The 11,528-nt window shown below is 35.6% G+C and overlaps 1 protein-coding gene across 1 annotated transcript; it reads right to left on the bottom strand.

The window, feature by feature from the left end:
* Positions 1–10,438: 10,438 nt before the first annotated feature.
* LOC149229807 (pathogenesis-related thaumatin-like protein 3.1) lies at positions 10,439–11,528 on the bottom strand. Its single transcript, XM_089378743.1, has 2 exons — positions 11,341–11,528; positions 10,439–11,195 (listed from the first exon to the last, which is right to left on the bottom strand). Exons 1-2 carry the CDS (start codon positions 11,417–11,419, stop codon positions 10,570–10,572), a joined length of 705 nt encoding a protein of 234 aa, XP_089234869.1. The 5' UTR covers positions 11,420–11,528; the 3' UTR covers positions 10,439–10,569.

Below are 11,528 nucleotides of genomic sequence, written 5' to 3'. Positions count from 1 at the left end.
AGAATGACAATAATAAATTTCTTTTCTCTTTAATATTAATTACATGAAATCATGATTACATATGTCAATTTTTTTAATAAAATGGGTAGATTTTTTCATTAGATAAATTGGAAATGGGCCAAGTCCCATACATTCTTGGAGAGTAAGCTCTCAGAGCTGCTCATCATTTTAACCAGAATAAGGACCCTATTTCTACCAACATTATTTACATATGAGATTTTAACATAGCTTATACTATAGACCTTCCAAAAGACTCCACCATACTCTATTGATCGAAAAAACATATATGTAACTTAGAAAAGAAAACTTCTACCCACTGCTACCAGGTTCTATTTTTCCCAAGGCCTTGTCTGAAGGCATGACGAATTCTTCTACGTTGCTAGCCCCAAGTTCTAGGTCTCGAATTACAGCGCCCGTGACACCTTCAGCATGAGGGACAAAGCCATCCCCAAATCCAAAGACTTCTTTCAACACCTCGACCGTGGCTATCTCAACTTTGACTTTGATGTTTTCCACCTTGTGACCCAGGCTCAAAACATCTGTACTCAAACTTTCCATGATTTTCTGAAGTAATTCCATGTCTTTACCATGACCCGACAACTGAGCATATAGAACCACCATATGTTCATTAATTTCTTTCACTATTTCCTTTATCACTTGCTTGCAGGAGATATCAACCATGTCCTTTAAGTTCCCACTGGGACCAGACCCTTCCTTGCCACCACTTCCATTGCTAACATATGCCATTTTCTTGACAATTCTTCCCTGAACTGACAAGATCCTATGGTTAACGATATGCAACCAGCTGCTATAAATATTAGCTTGGTTCATCCTGTCATTCATTCCCATATTTTCTTCCATAATTAAGAATCGATTTTGCATCATGGTGAAACAACTACCCTCCAGCTCCACCACTACCAAAACAAACCTGGAACAAATAGCGATGGTACCTACCCAACCCACAAATGGAACTACAATAAATCTATAGGTAAATAATCGAGGACAAAAATCTCACCTGTCATGGATCATGGCCTCCAAACTCTGTCTATCACACATGTTCAATAACTTCTTACCAATTGCCCCTGCTCCCAATGCACTACAAAAATCCATCAGGATGTTGTCCATAATAACTGCCTGATTGAGGTTCTGCAGACCCGTACACCCGCTGTACTGCATCGTTCTGATAATTTTATACTGTATCAAGGGATATGACATATTTCAACTAAGTGGTTAATTTGTAAAGAGCCTTGCTCTAATACCATCTTGGTGTTGGTTTGCACATTTACTGCTTAGTTGTTGGCACGCAATACATGTAACATTTTAACATTTTCATTTTTTTTTAAATATAAATTATCCTTATAATGATTGGGGAGGTTTCAATTTCAAGGAGGTTCTCATGCTTGGCGAGCCTCAAGCAGTTTTGGATTATTATCATAGAGTCACCAATAATTATTAGGTTCCTAATACCCTTAGAGACACTGATATTCAGTCCATGCCAAAGAGAGAGATTTTGCTTGATTGTTCATGGCATTGCCTAGTCCCTATGTGAACTTTAATTTAGTCTTTTCTTTGAGGTTTACCATCATCCCTTCTGCTCCATCCTCCCCGCATGATTACATATGTTATTATCAAGACCAAACCTAGTTACATATTTCAAAACTTCCTCTTAACTATGGAGGTATTCATAATTTATACAAGGTAATTGGACATTCTTATATTGAAGAATTCTCATAAGAAGAGTCGGATTGATAAGTCATCTCATAAGGTATTATTTTATCTTATCTCATTGCATCTCATTGTTTTGGTTTTCAGCAGTCTTGTTGGTTGTAAGTGTCATTGAACACTAACGACGGTGTTCCCCTAACAGGGAGGGGTTTGTAATGACCCTGGGTTAAAAATCCATGTGATAAAGTTAATAAAGAAAAAATAAGACCAAGGTCATGGGACACATATTCCAAGCTAAATGTTGGGAAAAACATCCTAGTGGGTGTTCATTTTGGTTTATTATGGCTAGGGAAAATTGGCAAAGGTAGAGGCTTTGGAAAGGCAAAGAGGCATTTATTGGCATTTATTTATGAAAATAGAGAAATTAGGAGAATAGGAAGGTGAAAGGTCACAGGTTGAATGTGAGGAGGAAATTGAAGGGAAATAATGGAAATTGAAGAAATTATAGGCCTCAATGATAAAAAGGCTTATGAGGATCAATTCACAACTTTTGACAGTGATAGCTTGGAGATCTCTCTATTCTCTCTCCCTCATACTCTTGCACTCTTAGAGAATTCTTGGAACACTATAGCATTGGAGAAAGGAAAACAAAGGAAGGGCTAGAAAGCAAAGGAAAACAAGGTTCAAGCGAGGAAAACGTTGGGATCAAGCAGCGACAACAAAAATACTTGCTGGTAACAGGTTGTATGTGTGATTTCCTAGCTATTTCATGTATGCATGGTACATGCATGTGTGTATTTGGTTCTCTTGCTATCATTGGCATGGGTATTTCTAGGTGTGACAATGGTTTTAGCTGTGTCTTTCCATTTCTAGATAGTCATGGTGTGATGGGATTCTTTTAGTTGGTTGAGCTAGATTACCGGATGGTTTCAAAATTGAGTGGGGTGGTCTCAAGAAATTTCCCAAAGGCCTAGGAATCCCTTGACTAGTAAATGGCGGGATACACGGTAAAGCCTAAGGGTGGAGATGGGATAATTTATCACAATTTAGGTGGAGAGATCCAAAGGCATCCATGCCTGTTTAGGGCCTAGTGATCCCTTGACTAGTATATGGCAGGATTGTGGTAAAACCTGGTAGTGTATGTTTAATTTTTGGGCCTAGGAATCCCTTGCCCAGTATATGGCAAGATACCTGGTAAAATTTGGTTGTATAGATGGGGGTTTTGATGCCTAGGAATCCCTTGAGTGGTATTGGAAGGATACATGGTAAAGCCTGAGGAATCCTTGGTTGGTTTTGTTGTGAGTCCCACATTCATGCTTGGAATATGACATAGGGGTGATTCGATTAAAGTAAGATTTGGTTCAAACCAATCTATGGTCAGGTGGTAAGTGGAAGTCCCTGACTTGGTTGGCTTTTGCATATGAATAATATGAATCTTTCCTCTTTAGTTTTATGAGCAAATGTGCTTGGTTATGATGTGATTTTAATGGTTGTTCTATCATTGTTAATTTGTTGGTTATATGCTGGTTATAAGCATGGGTTTATGATATACTTCAATTATGGATCTCATCATGTTTTTTTTAGTAAATGAATGGTTAATTAATGTATGACCTAATAAATGATAATGCAACTATTATATAAGAGCATCAAACATTTTTTATGATCTTCAGATAAGTATGAGCTCCCTATGTTTAGATGTGTATTTATGACCTGTACATTACATGTTCCTGACATGTTTGACAAAATGTCTATCATGGTTATGCCTAGTTAGGTCAGGTTCTTATCTAAGTTTTGTATGGAAGGATTTGTCCCTATGTCATTTATCATTTATGAGAGTTTCATTAAGTTATGGGCAGTGGTCTGGAGAATAGCCCTGAAAAGTGCCTCAAATATCGCGGTTGCAGGCATAGAATTGGGTGAAAAAGAGTGCTATCACTCCCTTTCAGGCTTGTCCATGTGACTCGAGGGTTACAGTCAAATTCCAACATTGTTGTGCCAGCGTTTGGGAGTCCAAGACACAAAAATAAAGGTTTAACTCAGGGTCTGGGCATTTGGAAGGGTGGTTTAGCCCTTGGGGGTCCTGTAGCACCTGAGGGAGGTCAGTAAGGTTTTGGTTTTGTCGATTCAACTTCCTTAAGGTGATCTAGGAGGTTGAGTCATATCATAGTAACTCTTCATCACATTTTTACCCTGGTGGACCGATAAGCTTGGGTAAGTGTGGGAGGAGGGTGTTACACTTTTATGAAGTAGATTAGGTCCAATAATGAATATTTTACCATGAACACCACAATTAAAATATTGAAAATATTTCTCATTGACTTGTAATGACCAATTCGTAACCAACTCTAAGAATATTTTATTATTTACCAAATGTAAAATTAATTCTTCAACCAACTCTACAACCACAATCTAAAATATTCTTTTATGAAAGATATTGGGTCCAATAATGAATATTTTACCATTACCAACACAACTAAAATATTCTTTATGACCAACCACATAACCACCATAATTAAAATATTGGAGCACTTCACTAATCATAATCTCTTAACCAATTGAGTACCAAAGAAAATCTCATTAAGACAAATGTCATTAAACATTTGAGTACTAGTGACTAATTGTAATGCCACACTCCATAGAGAACTGCACCTGTACTATTCCCGTGAATGCTATAGAGTTCCTAAAAAATCATCTAGGTTGACATAAAGGATAACATATAGCCATAATTCCAATAATGTCAAGGCAGAAGAGGAGATAGAGAGTGATCCAAATGTGCAGGTGAACCAAGGACATCACAACTATATTGAATATTGGTTGCAAATAATCATTAAGTTGGGGAACAACACTCCTCTTCAGCAATTCTTGATATCATATCAAACAAAGCAGTTGATCTCTCATATTCTGGTAGATATCAAAGCATATCTTTCAAACCTGCATATGAGTTTATTTGTCATCTTGGGAGGTACATGTCTTCATTGAAAGTATTCCTATGCTTGAGAGAGAATTTATTTTTCAAGTAGGATATGATAGAATAAAAGAAAATAATAAAAAATAGAAAAATAATATATTTTAGGTGGAAACCTCCTTTGAGGTGCTTGAGATTGGTTCACTAGCTAAAAATATCTATGAGGTGATCAATGAGTTAAAAACGAAGGTAGATATATATATATATATATATATATATATATATAAGGAATAAGATCCTAGGTTATAACCTCCTCTGAGGCACCTAGGCAGACCTACTGGTTGAAAATCTCAATAAGGCAACAAATAGACCTAGAAAAAAATGAAAAAAGAGAAAAATGAAAAGAAAATAAAGATATTTTGCTCCAGGTATATCTCTTTCATGTATGCAGGTGATCACCAGCCTGCACAAGCAACAACAACAAGCTAGCATGATAATAAGAAGTTGATCATAAAATCATGCATCTAGTCAAAGGCAGTCAAACCTGAGTTTTTCACCTCCTATGCTAAGATGCTCCAAGAAGGCCAAGACTAGGTCAATCCATCTCTTTTCATTCTCATAATGCATCCCCATTCCATTTCCCACTCATTTTGAACAAATTTGGATCCTTTCCCTGAAATTTTACAGGAAATTACATGTCTTAGTAAAAAGCTACAACCCACACTTTTTTTCAATTTTTCAAGGGAAGGAAGGAACCCATAGGCTCAAAACAATTTCCTGCACCACCTCCAAGTTTCAAAAAGTGGTTCCCATCACTTTGCATTACCTATGCAAGTTTACTGTGGTCTTATTTATAGGCCTACTTTAGGAAAAAGCTACAACAACTATTTTTTTCTCACCTATTTGGTTGGGGTAATGTGTCATTAGAATTCTAATTTAATACCTCATTAATTCCCCAAGTCAAAACCAAGATATTAGCACTTTAAAAAATGGCCTAAAAATCCCACAACAAGCTCCATGCATTTAAGCCTATTTCACAAAAAAAAAAAATCATATCTCTTTTTTTTTTTTTTTTACTTTTTTTACTTTTTGATGAGAAAACCCACCATCATGTCTCTAATTATCATCTTCATTGATCCAATAAAGCATAATTAGAATCTCAACACTTCAAAAATTTGACATTTTTGTATGGATTAGTTTCTTGCCTCCTTGCCACACCACAACTTGACCTTTCCATTTTCCATTTTTGACCATGTACATCTGCAAAACACTCTTACCCAATCCCCATGAAGTATCCACAATGGTCACAACTCCAAGAAATTGTGAGTTTATGGAGCCCTTGTGAGTGCTACATGAGTTTCTATTTCCCGTAGCAGCCTTTAAGGAACTAATAGAGCCACCATTTATTATCATAAATTGAAGGAAAAATGACAAGATGTCCTTGGCATCATCATCTTGATCATGAAAGGACCCCATAAATGATAAGAAGGCTGGGAAGCAATGAAAGAAGTAGATTTACATGCAACAAAAAATGGGAAGCAGATCTACATGCAGTCATAAATGAGAAGCAAATCTCCATGCAGTTAGAAATGAAAGAAGCATACCTCCAACAACACCTGCAATCATTATTTAGCTCCAAGGTGCCATCAAGAACCTCCACAGGTAAGTGAGGTATGTAAATTGAACCCTTTAGATTCCATGAAAGTGTTATGTAATTGCTCTTGTGTGTGTTTAAGTATTAGGGGTCACTATAGGAAGACAACCAAAGACAAAATTCTTGGCCAAACTTAATATTTGCCTACTACAACTCGCACATGTGGGGACAAAAAGAGACAAAAGAGGAGATCTCAATCAAAAAGGTGTTTGTTAACTTATGTGGTGAGGTGGCATGATCTTTCATGATTTTAATTTTAAATTACAAGCGATAGATGAGATAGTAGCCTTGTGCACTGGACCCACCCACCACCTCGTACCAACAACTCGAGCATGTCATATGCCACCTCAAATCAAGGGGAAAAAAATGAAATAATTTTGCATGTTGCAAGGGAGATGCTATATAAATATTTTTCTATAGGAGAGCTGTTATATGGAAATTTTGCTACAGGAGAGCTACTATATAAAATATCTACTACAAGGGTGTTGGACAATGATTAATTATTTTGTACAAGGTACAAAGAAACACAAGAGAGCTGAAAAGGTTTGTTATAGGGGTCATCATAGTTGTACAATGATAAAATTCTCCAAGGGATGAAGGTATTTAGTCACCAAGTTGGTCATCACATCATTCCTCTCTTTTGCTTCAAGTTATTCACCATCATTTCTCCCTGTGCAAGAAGAAATAGCTCTATGTTAAGTGTTTTCAATTCCTAAACTTAGTGAGCATAGTAGAATTCAGATTGCGTGTGAAGGATGTTAATGAGAATTTGATGGATAGTATGATGTGCTATGGCCAAGAATCCAAAAACCACTCATGCAATTGAAAACTAAGGTCACCATTATCAAAATTCTTCTTTTATAGAGCTGCCACAAGAAACTCTATTTCATGTAGCAACCCCTATTTACCACTAGCCTAATTGTTTTTTTCTCTAAAGGGAGTTTTCACAAGGGCTAGATGTAAACATATCAAGAGGAACCCTCAATGTGATTTGTGGGAGGCATAAGGGATACCTAAACTTTTGTGGGGTAGAAACTGTGTAATCCAAGCAAAACCCTAACCTCACGACTTGTGGACCTCAAAATAAAAACAAAAGGAAGAAGAAAGAAAAAAACGAGAAGAAAAAGAAAAAAAAGACACAAAAGGTCACCTTTGTTTTATCTATTCTAATAATAATGTAGGTAAGCCAAAATTCTAGTAATATTCAAGAAAATCAGCCTATAGTCCAAGCACCGGCCTTCAGAACCTTTAAGAACCTTTTATGCATCCATGTCACTCATTCCCACTCCTTTTCCAAGTGTCTTGTGTCTGTTTTAATCACCGGGCCTAAATTGCCATAGGATAAATCTTGTTTTTTTTTAACATCTATAAAATTAATCACCATGCCTAAATTGCCATAGGATAAATCTTGTTTTTTTTTAAACATCTATAAAATTAATCAAATCGATTTCTAAAATACCGAAAAACACCATTATCATTAACTATTTGATATTCATTTTTTTCAAATACATATTGAAATATATTTTAATTTTAAGATTATTATAATTAAAAAGATATATGAAAATATATTTTAATTTTGAAATTATTATAATTGGAGAGAGTTATATTCTTGATATGCAAACCTTTTCTCACAATCTTAAAAAAGAAAAGAAAACCAAAAACTTTATGCCTACTGGTAGTTCATGATAATTGAAAAAGTTAAAAAAAACTATATATACATTATATAAAATAATTGAAAACAAGTATTTTTTTTTTTTTATAATTAGAACATTTTAAGTAGTCTTACTATTTTATGCCCCAGTAAATTTTGGTTAAAGAATGCAATATAAACAATGAAAAATTATGAGTGGTTTCTTTCTCTCTATCTATATATTCAGATGCTCAAATTTGTATACGTGCAAATATTTTGTTCAAATTTTGCATTCGAAAAGAAGTTTTCACCTTAATAGATTTGACTACTCTTGGCCCTTGTTAGATTTGTGGTTAAGATGGATCTATACTAGTTTTACAAGCCAATATGAGGACGCATCCCTGCTCAACTTGGAGTCAACACGTCTCTCTTAAAAAATAATCTAAAAGCAAAAGAAAAAGAAAAAGAAAACATTGTTTTACATAATAAAAACGTAATGATTATACATATTTGGTTAATTTTAATTAAAAACATTATAAAACATTAATAATCACATTCTCATTGTACTCACTTGATTTGTTGATATTTAACTTTCATTCATCTAATAATAAATAAAATATTTCAATGTCTATGGTTAAATAATATAATTTAATATAATTTTACGTAGATAAAGTAATTAAATTTAAAGAAAACTTCTATCTTTCTTATAAATATTTCAATAAAAAACTTAAATAAATTAGTTAAATATCCATATTAACTAATTACATAGAAAATATCTGCACAGGCTTTGTATGTCCAACACTGTTCATTGCGACCCATCAAAATCACTAATTTTCATCCTCCTATACACACGCTAACACGACCCCTCACACACAAGCTAGAAGCTAGATGCTTATGCTCTGCATAACACACTCTAGTGCTGTTCCACGCTCTATTTTCTAAGGCTACTCAAACTAACACTTCACTATTTGTTCAAGACTCCACCAAACCTTCGCTTCAAAGGCCGCACACTCCATATAGGCCACACACTCCATGGCTCAATTTGACAACAGGTTCGCCACACCACAGTTACACCATAAGCGCAAATCGCAAGCCCACAACCCCCAGATTATATATTTGATATTCAAGATCGCTCCCTGTTCCTGCAGAATTCAACTGTCATAGCCAAGATCTTTCGCTCCACAGAGTATTGCCTGCTCGCTAGAACGACTGGAGATCTTGGAACCAGCCAGAACACGACTGGCGCAATCTCATGGCGGAACGACACGCTCTTCGCTCTTATGGTGGAACGACACACTCTTAGCAACTACGGGAGGGGGCTGCTGGGAGTACCGTGTCGCTGGTGGTGGGTAGGCTACAACGCCACAAAAAATCCATAGTTCAAATATAAACACAACCACCGGCAAAGTGGTTCAGATATGTGGTTTAGAAACGCTTCACGAAAAAAAAAATGGGAAGAGAAACCAACGTTTTGGGATTTTTTTGTAACATTGATTGAAACTTGATTCTAAATTTTAGCCACAAAATATATAGCTACAATTTTGCGAGTCATTAAAAGTTATAAAAAAATTAATGAAAATTACTATAGTATAAAAAATTACCATGTTTGTAAAAAAAAAAAAAGGTCTGTCATTATTCATATAATATTGAAATTTCCGAAGCTAATTTCATGAATAACTATTATGGATTTATTTCAACTCCATAAAATTCAAACAAAAATCTACAAAAACTGGGTTAATTTTAGATCTAAGTTGATGAGTTTTTTCGGGATGTCAATTAATATGACTCGTAAATTTCTCAGACGCAGGTGACAGCTGGCATTAGGCTTGGAGGCAAGCGGGCAGCCCTACCTATGGATGTTGCGCCCACCGGACTCAAAATTCGTCGTGGAATCCTCTTCAATCGTGGAACATTGGAAAGAGGAAGTGTTGCAGGATGGTTATGAAAGGCTGTTTGGGCTTATTTAGATTTTTATTTTCCACATTTTTCATTTTTGGTGTTTTTTATACCTCTCGGTATAATTGTTAGTATATTTCAATATGAACTCTATATATACATATAAATATAGAGTGTGCACATATATTAGGTGTATATACATATTTGTATGTTAATATTTACTTTAGGAAAATATTTTAATAATGAACAATAATTAAAAATAAAATAATTTAATTACAAAAATGGTAATTCATCAATTTTTAATATAAAATATTAATAATAATAAATGATTAAAACTACAACTTAAACCATGAATAATTACATAATTTACCGTGTATATAAAAACAAAAATTTACTTGTGAATCTTTTTTCAAATTTTACATTCTAACCCACAGTTTATATATAATAAAATTTGATGTATACTGCTATATACCGAAACATTCATTTAATCCAGTTATGAAATTCAAAATATACAAATTTTATTTATTGAAAATGGTAGAATTAAATAAAGCAAACCATTTCTTACTTTAAGTTATATTAATATTTCAAAAATAATGGTTCGATTCATTTCATCAGACTCATTGGATGATCGCGTTTGAATCAATTAAGCTCAATACACCATGTTGCACACCAATTGAACACCCGCTCGGATATTTAAATCACTGCCTTTATTTTCAGAAAACGGGGCATGCCATTGCCGATGCAACAGTATTATTGTTATCAGTACGATATATATCTATTGTTACTATATGAGTAGGAAGATATTACGTAAATATCTTCCTAACCACAGAAGACGACGTTGTAATTAGCACCAGAAGGGCAGGTGAAGGTGCTGGTGGCATCGTCCTTGGCATAGCTGTATGCCTGTGGGCACTGCCCCTTGAAGAATTGCGAATAGTTGGTGGGAGAGCAGTTGTCTTTATAATCTCCGGTACAGCAGTATTGAGGGGTATTGAACTCCGCACAAGCACTCTTGCATCCATCGGTCACTTTCAGTTCTGCAGGGCACACCGCATTTATGTCGGTGGTGCAACCTATTACTTTGCACGAAGAGTCTGAGGGAGTTACAGAGAGAGGGATATTGAAGCCATCGACAAGAGAGATATCATAGAAGTCTTGATTCTGGTACTTATTCAGACCATATTCAAAAAGCGTTGCAGGGACGCTTCCATAGCCTTGACAATTGAGCAACCCACCACAGTCACCAGTGGTACAGCTACCTGTACCACTTCCAGCGTCGAAGGAGCAACCGGTACGCCCCCAGATTCTGCCTCCTGTTGTTCCCGCTGGAACATCAAAACTCCATGTCTCACCCTGCCCCAGTTGCTTACCGCCGCCCGGACTGCCAGCCGCCCAAACTGTGTATGAGCACTGGTTTTTGACGGTCATTGTCGCACCTTCTATACCTGCACTTATAGTTCACCAAACAAAATCTATTAATATTTCTACTTTGACAAATGAATACATAAGCCTGCTATATAATTCATGATTTATTGATCAAAGCAATCAGTATAGTGATATTGTAGAGTAATTGAGAGAGCGGCACGTTACCTTGCAGATAAACATTAAGAGTTAATAAAGTTACTATTGCTGTGATCCAAAGGGACCCTGCGCATGTTCTTCGCCCCATTGCAAATGGCGAGGCAGCAGCTTAAACAGTATAACTTCAACACAAGGAATTACAATTGAGCTTATAATGTTAATGCCCGGATTGTGCAATTCTGGTGAGTATGTTAGGT

The sequence above is a fragment of the Pinus tabuliformis genome, chromosome J (assembly GCF_031772625.1).
Source record: "Pinus tabuliformis cultivar Carrire ecotype Pingquan chromosome J, CPIR1, whole genome shotgun sequence".
Classification (NCBI taxonomy): Eukaryota; Viridiplantae; Streptophyta; class Pinopsida; order Pinales; family Pinaceae; genus Pinus; species Pinus tabuliformis.
This window is presented reverse-complemented; position numbering and strand designations above follow the sequence as displayed.